At 61.0% G+C, this 12,865-nt stretch overlaps 2 protein-coding genes across 2 annotated transcripts in view; both read right to left on the minus strand.

Moving 5' to 3' along the window:
* Cacng6 (calcium channel, voltage-dependent, gamma subunit 6) overlaps positions 1-8,520 on the minus strand; it is a 15,798-nt gene extending 7,278 nt beyond the window's left edge. Inside the window, exons 1-3 of the mRNA XM_005414869.2 lie at positions 7,409-8,520; positions 3,975-4,049; positions 2,298-2,435 (exon numbers count right to left, since the gene is read on the minus strand). Of these exons, the coding sequence (XP_005414926.1) occupies positions 2,298-2,435; positions 3,975-4,049; positions 7,409-7,745 (550 nt within the window). The 5' untranslated portion in view covers positions 7,746-8,520. The remainder of the gene's footprint in view (positions 1-2,297; positions 2,436-3,974; positions 4,050-7,408) is intronic.
* Positions 7,944-12,865, minus strand: part of Cacng8 (calcium channel, voltage-dependent, gamma subunit 8) — a gene marked incomplete at its 5' end in the record, with an annotated part of 17,352 nt that continues 12,430 nt past the window's right edge. Inside the window, 4 exons of the mRNA XM_013510086.1 lie at positions 7,944-8,114; positions 8,207-8,541; positions 11,221-11,452; positions 12,299-12,527. Of these exons, the coding sequence (XP_013365540.1) occupies positions 7,944-8,114; positions 8,207-8,541; positions 11,221-11,452; positions 12,299-12,527 (967 nt within the window). The remainder of the gene's footprint in view (positions 8,115-8,206; positions 8,542-11,220; positions 11,453-12,298; positions 12,528-12,865) is intronic.

Here is a 12,865-nt window from a genome sequence, read left to right on the forward strand (position 1 = left end):
CATCACCACCATCACCATCACCACCATCACCATCACCACCACCACCACCACCACCATCACCACCATCACCATCACCACCATCACCATCACCACCATCACCATCACCACCACCATCACCACCATCACCACCATCACCATCACCACCATCACCACCATCACCATCACCACCACCATCACCATCATCACCATCACCACCATCACCATCACCACCACCATCACCATCATCACCATCACCACCATCACCATCACCACCATCACCACCACCACCACCACCATCACCATCACCATCACCACCATCACCATCACCACCACCACCACCATCACCATCACCACCACCACTACCATCACCATCACCACCATCACCATCATCATCACCATCACCACCACCATCACCACCATCACCACCATCACCATCACCACCACCATCACCATCACCACCACCATCACCACCATCACCACCATCACCATCACCACCATCACCACCACCACCATCACCACCATCACCACCATCACCATCACCACCACCATCACCACCATCACCACCATCACCACCATCACCACCATCACCATCACCACCACCATCACCACCACCACCATCACCATCACCATCATCACCACCACCACCATCACCACCACCACCATCACTACCACCACCACCATCACCATCACCACCACCATCACCACCACCACCATCACCATCACCATCATCACCACCACCACCATCACCACCACCACCATCACCACCATCACCACCATCACCACCATCACCATCACCATCACCACCACCATCACCACCATCACCACCATCACCATCACCACCACCATCACCACCATCACCACCATCACCATCACCACCACCATCACCATCATCACCACCACCACCATCACCACCACCACCATCACCATCATCACTACCATCACCATTGCCGCCACCACCTGTTGCCACAGCTGTCACCACCATATTTGGGTAATTCCTATGAGTCCTCAGTTATCAGCTTAAATGCCATTTTCTGTTTTTTGGTTTTTGGTGCTTTGTTTTGTCTTGTCTTTTTTGAGACAGGTAGTTCAGCCTGGCCTTGAACTCACTTTGTAGCCCACACTAGCCTTGAACTCACAGTGATCCTCCTGTCTCAGCCTCCCAAGTGCTGGGAGAAAATGAGGCCCAGAAAGAAGGAGGAACTGTCCCAAGGTCACACATGATCTGGGGCATAGCTTAGGATACAACCTTGACGCTTGGTCTCCGCTAAAGTCGTTCCACATATGCTGCTCTGAGCCGACAAGGGCCCCACAAGTACACAGTTCCCCAACTGCAGTAGTCGCTGCAGCCGAAAGAAGTCAGGAGTGAGGAGACCTGGTTTCAAGTCCCACCTCCGCCATCATTGGTGGTGTGACCACGGGTAACTCACTGACTTGTCTGAGCATCAGTACTCTTGTCTGCAAAGAGGACAGCGGCAGTCCAGCCCAGACCTGCTGCTACAGTCAGCACTGGGTGTACAGGGGACTGAAGTGTCTGTTATGCTGAGGACTGCATTCCACACAGCATCCTATCTGGACCTTCAACTCCAAGGATGCCACAGCCCTAGCAGATCCCAAGTCCAGACCGCAAAGACTATTTGGAGATGCTCTAATTCTCAGCCAACAGCAGACCCCCCTACCTCCAAGTATACAGCTGTGGAGGGACTCCAGGTCCAATCCAAAAAGGTGTCTGCAGAGCACCCAATTCCCAGCCAAAAGCAGGGCGTAGAATGCTCTCCTTTTTAAAAATTCTACAGTTCTTGCACTCTCTCCAAATCTGGTATGCAAGAGTGCTTAGAGATTCTATCCCCCATCAGGCAGCAATCCTCGGAGACTCCAGATCCAAATCTAAAACAGTATTTGAAGACCCTCCAATCCTCAGCCAACAGAAGGGTTTGGGATTCTCTCCTCTTTGAGCTTACCATAGTCCTTGGACTTCTCTCCAACTTCTGGCACGCAGCAGTGCTTGAGATCTCACCTCCCAGCATGCAACAATATGTACATTCCATTTCCCAGCATGCAGTAGAGCTTGGAGCAACCATCTCCCAGCATGCAACAGGGTGTAGAGATCCCACTTCCCAGCATGCAACAATATGTACATTCCATTCCCAGCATGCAACAGGGTGTAGAGATCCCACTTCCCAGCATGCAACAGTGTGTAGAGAGCCCACCTCCCAGCATGCAACAGTGTATAAAGACTTTATCTCACGTCATACCACAATTCTTGGAGATATCACCTCCCAGCATGCAGTATCTTCCGTCTCCAGATCCTTAACTCTCACCTGAGAGGCCGAAGCAGACAGCTCCCACTCGGAGCAAGAACTCTGCACCTTTACTGAGCACCATGATGATACAGAGGCAGCCCAAGGCCATGAGCACCAGGCTCAGCACTGCTATCACTGCAGCTGCTATGTTCACCTCTGTGAGGAGGGAGAGGGAAGAAGCAGAGAACTTGTGGTGAGGACAGTGGAGAGGACGCCTCTGCAGGAACCCAGAGCCAGGCAGGCGGAAGACCCTGGACTAGAGAATTTTCACGTGGGCCGTCCAGTCTGCAGCGGTTAACCTGGCCATCAACTCAACCGGGTTAAGTGCCTGGGCAATGGGCAAAGCACCTTCTGGGTGTGCCTGTGTGGTGTCTCCACAGAGGCCTGGCGTATGGGCCAGAAGCAGGAGGAGACCACCCTGCATGTGGGGGCGCCGAAGCAATGGAGCCGCGGCCATGGACTGAGACTCGCACACCGTGAGCCTCAGCCAACCTTCCCTCCCCTAGCTGTTTCCCTCCGTGCTTGGCCGCAGGGACAGACCCTGACCAAATCACAGCCCAAGTCCCGCTTCCACCAGTGGAGGAGCCAAGACTCAGGGAGGGTCAGTTTTTCAGGCAGGTCACAGGCAGAGAGCAGCCAGAGCCAGGATCACCACACGCTCCTCCTCATCCGCTCGCCGTTGGTTCACAGGGGAGGAAAGGAGGCAGCAGGGTGTGCGGTGGGCGTGGCAAGGGCAGCTGCCATGGTGAACTGACCCGGGTGGGAAACCCTTCCAGCCGCTGCCAAGCTGGGGACTCCGGAAATGCTGACTCCCGCTCGGCGTTAGCTTCTGCCTCTGGAAAATCTGGGGTCACAGCTGCACCTCCCAGGCCCATGTGAGGATGCCGCACTCACGGGGGTGCCAGTGTGTGCCCCAGGGGGTCTCATCAGAGTCAGAGAAGCTGCCTTGCCCTTTAAATGTGGGCTTTAAGTTTTAAATTGAAGCCAGGCATGGTAGTGCATGCCTATAACCCTAGCGCTCAGTAGGCTGAGGCAGGAGGATTGCCACAAGTTCAATAGCCGGCCTGAACTATATAGGAAGACCCTGCCTCAAATAAATAAGTAAATTAATTAATTAATGAACTTAAAATTGATTTAAATTCAATGGAATTTAAAGCTCCTCTCCCCTGTCATGCCAGCCACATCCTCATGCTCAGGAGCCTCATGTGGCTGCCGGCGGCCACCCGGAGCCACACAGGCAGAGCCAGCTTCCCTTCCGCGGGAGACCCGGGGGCCGGGCGGCTTGAGAGTTGCACTGGGGTATGATGCCTGCCTCTGCTGCTTCCTGGAAGAAGGTCCCAACCCTTTCTGGACTTTTCTCCTCTGGGAACTGAAGACAAAGCCCCCGAGCTTCGGGCTCAAGGCCAGGACTGGACATTGTACGCTGCCCCCTGCCATGCTGAGCTCCGACCAGGTGCCCATCTGAGAAATGTGCACAGAAGGGGACAGTCACTCACCCTCAGTCACACAGCGTGTGCCGCAGGCAGCCCGAGGCCGCGACGCCAGGCACGCAGCCAGGGGACTGCAAAGCCGGGACAGCCTCAGAGAGCAGACCCCACGCTCACCGGGACCCAGCAGCGGAGCGCGGCGCCATCAAGGCGTCCTGCAGCGCGGTCAGCCCGTCCCGCCCTCCCCCGCTCGCTCGGAAGTCCTCACCTTTCTTCGTGGTTCTCTGGAAGATGCGTGCGTTCTCCCCCGTGGTGAAGAATTTAAAGTAGGTGCAGTTGGCTTCTGTCAGGGAGGAGAGAAAAGGGAGATGGCCGGAAGTCCTGAGCGCTCTCAGGGCTGCACACCTAGCAGCTCAGCGGGCGTCCACGGGGGACAGCAGAGGGACGCGGTGCTCGGAACCACACACGCCACCTGCTGCGGCACGTGAGGGAGCCAGGGCTCTGAGGTCCAGAGTCATTAAGCTCTCGGGTCCCTGATTCTCCGCCTTTAAAATGAGGTGATAATCTTTTTCCTGGCTTCTCAGCGTGGGTCTGCCCAGGGTCAAGTAGGATTAGAAAAGGATCATCGCTTTACTCAACAAAGACGCCGCGAGGCAGGCACCTCCGCCTGCATCCGGAGCGAGCGCACAAAGAGCTCCCGCAGATTAGCGGGCGCAGAGGCGCCCAGCTGGACAGCGAAGGCCGCGAAGGGCGTCCTCATGAGAGGGCGCCGGGGGAACTCGCAGGAGCGGCGGAGAGGCTCTGCTCCAGCAGGAATCAGAGAGGGGAGCTGGAGTCCGCGGGGGAGGCACGCACCGTGAATTAGACGGGCGGAGATGAAAAGGGCAGGATCAAGCGTGGGCGGATAAGAGGAGGCCGCTGGAGGCAGCCCGGCGCTCGGCTCCGGGAAAGGACTCGGATGCGCTTTATGAATGAAGCGCAGCGGCACCTGTGCAGGGCGGGCCACGTGTACCGCGAAGACCGGGTCACCTAGTGACCTTCTAGCCATCCTGGGGTGCAGCAGAACCCCATGATGTTCTCGTGGGGCGAAGTCCCCTGAGGACGCATCTCTCGGGTCGTGTCCCATCCCTGAGTGACACCTGAGGGGACGTCACGGACTCCACAATGTCCCTGTGGGTGTACATCCCCCCAAAGCCATCAGGAGCCCAGGCGAGAGGCTCACTGCAGCTTCGCTTATCACTAACAAGTAGGGAGCCTCTCGTGGAGGCGCACGCCTGTAATCACAGCACTCAGGAGGCTGAGGCAGGAAGATTGCTTTGAGCCCGAGGCCAGCCTGAGCTACATAACAAGACCCTGTCTCAGAAAACAAACAAACAAGCAAACAGATAATAGGAGTAGGAATCAACCCAGGGGTCCACCCATCCAGAACTAGACTGGGAGATCGCTGTAGACATAAAGGACAACACAAGCAAGATGAGGGGATCTGGGGAACAGCGTTGAGCAAGAGGAATTAGGTTAAAAATTTAAAACAGGACAAAACCTAGAGTATTCATATCACATATGCAATTGAAAACATGCAGACATGTGCAGACACATAAATAATCCTGTCCATGTGTGTCAAACACATGAAAGGGTGCAGTCAGGAGCTGGCTGTGGTGGTGCACCTCTGTGATCCCAGCGCTCAGGAGGCTGAGGCAGGAGGATCACTGTGATCCTGGGCTGCACAATGAATTCAAGGCCAGCCTGCAGTATATGGCAAGACCCTGTCTCCAAAAACAAAAGAACAAATAACAAACAAAAAAAAAAGGAGTGATTTCTGTGACATCAAGGGAGGAGCAGCCTCCACTGCATTAATTCTGTGTACACTAGGTCCACCCAACCTTCTACTTTAAAAGGGGCAACTTTCTCAAGTGCATTTTGGAGCCAGAACTTGTCTCAGAGTTTGCCTGGTCTGTCCCACTCTCCTATTCCACAGATGGGGAGACTGAGGCCTGAAGAGGGGAAGGGAGGTAGAGAAGCACAGGGCTGAAGAGCTCAGGTGCCGTGCAGCCCGGAGAGGGGCGAAGGCGTGCCTCCTCCGTGCAGCAGCAGCTGCTGCTGGGAAACGCAGTCTTTGCACTGCGGAAGCGGGCGTCTCTTCCGGGACAGCGTGCTGTACTGAGCATCCGCTCTGGCTACTAGTGGCCGAGGGACCTCGAGTCTCTTCGCTCTGGGAGGATGCAGTGTAAGCCACTCGGAGAGCCGGTGTGAGTCAGCCCGGCAGCTAAAGGAAACCGGAGCCGGCTTCATTTCGAAGCGTGGGCTGTTTCTGAGATAATGCACGGGAGCTGTGCTCTGCGGGGCAGGGTTACAGGGCAATCAAGCTGGCCTGTCCTCTCTGGCCAGTCGGGGGGGACAGCCAGGGATATGAGGGACACCTCATCTGCACTGAGGCAGGAGGCAAGACCCTGTAGACACAACGAGGACGTTCTTTCTTTTTGGTACCGGGAATTGAACTCAGGACCTTGTGCTTGCCAGGCAGGCACTTATGCCGCTGAGCTATATCCCCAGCCCTCTTCCTCCGACAAGTGAAATGCATCATAATGTAGTGCTGAGGAGCAGGGACCCCCACACTCCAGTCCCGTATAACCAGCCTGTGGGAGACAGCCCCAGGGTTCCTTGCTCCCCATCTCCGGGAGACTGTGGCATGGTAAACACTCCCGGGCTGCTCTGACTGTCGTAAATGATTCTGCGAGAAGCACCTGGAAGAGCTCTGGGCTCAACCTAAGCATGAGTCTTTACCATCAGAGCGTCTCACTGAGCCAAGCTTGGGCTCACCCCGCCTGAACCCTGGAGACAGGACAGTCGAAGACAGCAGGTCTGGCCACACACAGAGCTCACACAGCGCGGGGGCCTGCATCCCGCACTCCGCTTTGCTATCACGCACTGGGGACACGCTGCTCTGGACCCTACAGCTGTAAAATACCACACTGGAGAAGCAAGGGGCAGGGAAGGAGTCTGAGGATGGGATGCCCTTTGGGGGGTACTGCGATTCCAGGGCCTGCGGGAAGCAGAGGGACCAAACGGACTGCCCGGACGGGCTCCGAGGGGCGTCCTGTGTGTTCCTTGGGTCAGCAGAGGCGCCACACGCAGTCATCCATCTCCCCTGGGGTGCAGGGCGTCCCGCGGGACTTAAGGGCGCGGCCTGGCCTCTCCTGCAGTGAGGAGTTGGGACAGCCCTCTGGCACAGCCAGGGGCACAAACCACTGCCTCAGACAGCCAGGGCCGGAGTGGCTCTGGAGAACGTGAGAAGGGCTCACTGCAGTCCGGGCACTTAGAGGTGAGCCGCACCGGGAGGGAAGAGCGTGTCCCGAGTCCCTGGGCGCACGGGAGGCATAGATGTCCCACGGAGGGAGAAGCGACACAGATTCTGCTTTGGGGTGGGCGTCAGGGTGGGATGTAGGTTGTCCCCGGGTGACCGTTCTCTGCGGTGCAGGCTGCCAGGGTGGCGCAGGCCATAGCTGTCCAGAGACAAGCTCTAGGGCCACAGGTGGCATCTGAGGGCTCCATCTGCACAGGCTACAGTCGGGTGCAGAGCTGACCCAGGAAGGGCACCCCTGGGGGCCTGAATCTTCCCTGGGGGCCCTGGCCCGTTGTGAGGCAGGTTTCCGCAGCCCCGCCCCCCCACCCCGTGGGACGCAGCCCCAGGCGGGCGGCTCTCACCTCCGGGCAGCTCGGCGGGGCCGCAGGTGTCCCTGTCCTCGGGCAGGTCCGCCTGCCACAGCCGCTTGGTGCACACCTTCCACAGCCCCAGGTGCGCGGCCTCGCACACAGCGCTGCCGTTGGCCTTGTAGGTGTTGAGCTCCACCCAGAACTCGGTGCCCACGGAGAGCACAGACAGCGTGGCTCCCACAGCGGCCAGCAGCAGCGCCAGCTTGGTCTTGCCCTCGAGCTCGGGGCTCAGGCCGCGCTTCTGCTGGCTCTGCACGCGCCTCCGGCCCCGGGCCGCCCGCCGCCGGTCCTCCTCTTGCATGAAGAAGTTGGACCACATCATCATCATCCCAGCGAGGGACGCGCTCGGGCTCCAGCTCCAGGAGCAGCGCGGAGGGGCCCCGGGGTGCAGGGACGGGAAGGGGCGGAGGGGCGCGGGGCACGCTGGGTGACAGAGGACACTGTCCAACTCAGACAGGCAGGTCGAGGTCGCCCCTGGGCTCAGAAGGGCCAAGCTAGGCGCCCAGGCTGGGGAAGCCACGGAGGTTCAGAGGTGCCCCTGGCGTACCCGCGAGAACCCCAGGGCGAAAGCCGGGTCAGCCGAGGCCGCTGGCCCAGGACGCAGAGCTGAGGTCTCCCTGTGTTTGGAGACTGGGCTGGGTTCCTCCGGCCTCAGTCTGGGGATGAAGGAGTGGCAGTCCGGGGTGCAGAAGGGAACCTGGGGAGCCCAGGAGAGGCCGGCAGCAGACCCGAAGAGCACAGGCTGGGGTTCAGGGGGGCGGGAACTGAGAAGTGGCCTGGGGGCCCTACCATTCGGAGGAGGCTGCGACTGGTGTCTTCTGAAGACAGGGCGGGGGCTGCGCCGGGGCAGGGCGGGGGCCTGGGCTCCCACAGGGCTGCCCTCTGCGCTTCGATCGCAAGGCTCGGGCAAAGGTCCCGAGTGCCCAGGATCGCCGCGCGCCGCTGGGGTAAGGCCGGCACTCTGAGTCCCTCGGTGACCGCGCTGCCCCTCCCGGGGCTCCCAGGGCCGCGGGCAGCGCCGGCTCCACGCTCCGGCCTCCCACGCGCTCCTCCTCGGTGTCCCGGCTCCGCGGCCCGGACCTCAGGCTGCGCTGGGATGGGGCTCCCTGCCACCCCCGACTGGGCTATTTCGGGCACAGCCCGTAAATAACACAGCACCTGTCGCCCGCGCCTGTCGCCATAGGGACCCTGGGTATTTTAAGGGGACAGGAGGGAGGGGGTGAGGCCGGCGGAGGAGGGGCCGGGCAGGGTCTCCAGGGGGCCGAGGCAGGAGACTTTCCTGTTTCCCGAGGGCCAAGGGAGCTGAAAGTCCAGGGCTAGGATCCCTGAACTGGCACAGCCTTGGCAGGGCAGGCCTGGGGCGGGTGGGGGCTGGAGTGGGCCTTGGACCTGTGCCCAGCATCTGAGAGAGGAGGCCGCCCAGACCCCGAATCCGAGGGAGGAGGCCAGACCTGTCCCCTGGAAGAAGCCGCGGATCGTGACGCCTGGCCCCAGGGGAGAGGCACACCGGGCCCAGAGTCCTGGTCTGAGAGGCAGAAGGGGGGATTGTGTGCTGGGCCCCAGGGCAGGAAGGCCAGGCCTCGGGAGGGGCGAGGGTTTACAGAGACACGCGACCCACAGCAGCAGTGCTCTTCCTCGAGTTTATTAGACAGCGGGCCAGGGGGGACCTTCCATGCAGCTTCAGCTCCCTTGGGGGCGGGGCGGGACAGCCCTGGGACGTGGCAGCAGGGCCCGCTCGCCCCAGCCCCTGTGGGCCCAGGGGATGGGACCCCTCCCGCCCACTCCTCTGCGCCCCCACGGGCCCTCTCCACTTCTGCCCTGGAGCACACGTGTCCCCGGGGTGCGATTGTCTGCTTCTGCGCCTGGCTGTCCCACCGGACTGCAGCAGGGCCCAGGGGCCACAGGAAGTCACCTAGGCAGCCTGACTCGGCCTTGGAAAATGTGTGAGATGATCCATGTGTGAGTGAATGAACTGCAGGCGAAGAGGCGACACACACTCCCAGCCAGGGCAGGCGGGGCTGCATTTCCTGGCCGCCTGTGCACCCCGGAGTCCCCTCCCTGTGTGTCCATTTATCTGTGCGTGTGCCCCTCTAGCAGGGACAGGGCGGGGCGCGCTCTCGGATTACAGGGCCTGGCACCTGCCAGTCCTCCCCGGTGTCCCTTCCTGTCCGCCCCGGCCTTTCCAGGCTGGCAGCAGCAAGCCCTGGGCCTGCTGGGCCCTGCAGAGCCCCGCTTCCCTGCCCTGGAATTTGTCCCCGTGTCTCAGTCTCCACCTGTGCCACAGCCCGCTGGGTTCAGGGTGGAGTTCCTGGCACCTGGCCTGCACTTCGCCCTTGCTCTTATTTGTGACACTTTTTTTTTTTGTCTTTTTGAGACAGGGTCTGGCTATGCCGTCCAGCCTGGCCTTGAGCTCACTTTGTAGCCCAGGTAGGCTTCAAACTCGCCACAATCCTCCCGCCTCAGCCTCCCGAGTGCTGGGATTACAGGCGTGCGGCACCATGCCCGGTGCATTGTGTCACTTTCCACCACAATAATTACCTGGCTCCCCTTTCTCTCTGCTCCCCATTCTGCTGTGCTCAGCTGCATCCCCGGCCCTGAGCCCGCTTGGCCTCTCATCAAGATCATGTCCTGTGGGGGCACCTCGCTCCCCTCTGGGGCACTCCCGAGTTCTGCCTACCTACTGGTCACCCCCTTTTGGCTCCGTCCTCTGCCCCCTGACGTGAGTGTCCCTGGGGCTGCAGCCAGAGTCGCTTCTCTGTCCACATCCTCAGTCACTTTGTCCCATTTCGTGGCTTTAAGTGCTGATGCTTCTAAAACTTACATTTACAGCCATGACCTCAGCCCTCCCCTGGGCTCAAGGATGTCCCCGCCACCCGATACCTGGTCTTGGATGTCCCACAGGCATCTCCCACTTGCCGGGTCCAAAAGAGAAAGAAGCCTCGGTTCCTCCACCCAGAGGCCCGGCTGTCCCTCTTGGAGGGTCGGCGCGCCCAGCTGGGCCTCTGCTCTCCCTGCCTTGGGGTCTCGCTGCTCCCCCTCCCCCGTACATCCCGCTCACCACCGCCAGAACCCTGACCCCGCACCTCCCAGGCCTCCAGTTCCAGCTGCTGCTTCCAACTCCTGAAATCTACCCCGGCACAGCAGTGGGTCTGGCGTTGTTTTGTTTAAATAAATATATGACCCTGCCATGGCCGGGCTGAGAACCACCCAAGGCCTTCCCATCACATCCGGAACTCAAGATTTCTTCCCGGGGCTGTGGGCCTGCCCAGCCATGAGACTCAGGCCCAGCCCGCTCAGCGAGGCCTCCTTCAGGACCTGCTCCTCCGTTGTTGGCCAGGACGCCTGTGCCCCGATCTTCCGGCTACCTACCCCCTCATCTAGTTGGTCTGTCCTGACCTTCGGGAGCAGCTACCCACTGCCGCCCCACTCCCAGAATTTCTACTTCCATCTCCCTCCCCGGAGCGCAGGGCCGGGGGCACTCAGGAGGCCTGGCATACTGAGAGGAGGGCAAGCCACGAACCCTTCCTCTGACCCTTGCTTCCCACTCTCAGCCTGCACCTCTGAACCCTCCCAGGTGCTTCTCTCTCATCCTGCAGCGGACCTGTCTGCGGTTTATCCCCGCAGTCTGGCATGCGGTTTTTGTTTGTTTGATCTTGCAATGTCTGACCTCTGATTTGAGCATTTTTGTCGGGGTCTCTTCTGCTCCTTTTCCCCCTCAGCGACCACCGTGCTGGGCTCTGCCTTCTGCGCACTTCCGGGGCTCTCCCGCCCCGCCCTGCGTGCCTGCCCCTCCTTCCCCTCACCCTTCTTGGCCTGGCTCCCGAACACACCTCGCTGACGGTCTCCAGGACAGATCTCCGGGGTCTCCCCTGATTCCGCCTCCCTGACCCATTCCTCCCCCGCCTCGGGCCCTTCCCTCTCCTCCAACGCCTTTTGCTCCCGAGGTCCCGGCCAAGCTTGTCCCTGGCAGCCTGCACCCTGGCTGGCCGCGGCCCCTGGGTCTGAAGCGGGTGTCCTCCTCGGGAATGGGAAGGGCTGGGTGGACAGGGCGCACCGGGGGTGGCTCGTGGGAGCCGCAGGAGGGAGCTCTGCCACCCTCCTCCCTCCTCCAGCCTGGCTTCAGCCGCCCCGAGCTGTCCCGCTGCCCCTAGTCCCTGCCCTGCTCTGTTCTTTCCCGGGAAAACCCTTCCTCATCCCTCGCAGAACCTGCTGGTCCTTTGGACATCCCGACTGGGCACCACGTTCTCCAGGAAGTGGGCGCTGTCCTGTGCTCCTCGGTGCTCCCCACGAGCGATACAACACCAGCTCCCCCTCCCACCACACACACACACTGCCTGCGCTGCTGTTTGGAGGACACTAAGCTCCCGGCCAGCGCTGGTGCACCTCGGGGCTGGCCGAGCCGGACCCGGCATCTGGCACGTTAGCAGATGCCCGCGGGGTAGTGGTTGAATTACGGAGTGGAGCGTGGGTCCCCCGCGAGTCCCACCCACCGCACGCCACGGCTGTGTTCACTGTCTGCGCAGCGGCGCGCTTCCCCGTGAGTTCCCAGGGCCTGTGACTGACGCCGGTCCCGTCTGCACTCTGCGCGTGCCTGGTCCGCTCGTGCTTTAAGCCGCTCCACAACCTACACACCCGGCCCTGCCCGTCGCCCCACCCACTCCGGAAGCTCCTTCCTGCCCCAGGGCCTTGACGCACGCTGCTCTCTGCGGGCAGCCCCGGCTGGCTCCTGTCTGCTGAAGCCCTTTTTCCTTCCGGACGCCCCGGACACGCATCGTGCAGCAGCTCCCGTTTCTCCTCCGTCCTGACTGTACGCGCAGGGCTCTAATTAAGGTCTGGCTCGCGCACCAGATGTAAACTCCCCGAGGATGTCAGAGGTCCTACTTCCTCCCTCCGTGCCCAGCATTCCTCACGGCGCCTGGCAGCACTGCGCACAAAGGAGCGGCCGCAGTGAATGAATGAACCCCTGTCGGTGCCAGCGCCTGCCACAGCAGGTGCGGAGGAAGCCCTTGTGGAGACGAGCGGAGACGCGGGCGCGTGCGCGGCCGCCTGGGCCCCGCCTCCCGCACCGCGCGCGCCGGGCTGCGTCTCCGGGTGCCGGGCGAATGGATAGCTGTAGGAGTGACTCTAGATTCGGTGTTAGGCCCCTCTCCAGCAGTCGGGCTGGGCTGGGCTGGGCTGGAGTCCCTCCCTCCCCGCCCCCCGCCCCGCCCCCACATGCACACAGCAAAACATTAAAAAAAATCTCAAAACTGCAAAAAACACCACGGCCCTCCCCCCGCCCCCTGGATCCCACCAAAAAAATAAAACAGGTCGCTCGCCCGAGCCCCCTCCCCTGCCCCTTCCCCCGCCCCGGTCCCCGCTTGGAGGGGAAGGGAAGGGCGGCCCCGCGCCCCGGGCCGGGCGCGCGCGGGGCGAAGGCCACGCAGTCTGCAGGGCGCGCGGGGAGCG

The sequence above is a fragment of the Chinchilla lanigera genome, unplaced genomic scaffold, assembly GCF_000276665.1.
Source record: "Chinchilla lanigera isolate Chin_1 unplaced genomic scaffold, ChiLan1.0 scaffold00203, whole genome shotgun sequence".
Taxonomy (NCBI): domain Eukaryota; kingdom Metazoa; phylum Chordata; class Mammalia; order Rodentia; family Chinchillidae; genus Chinchilla; species Chinchilla lanigera.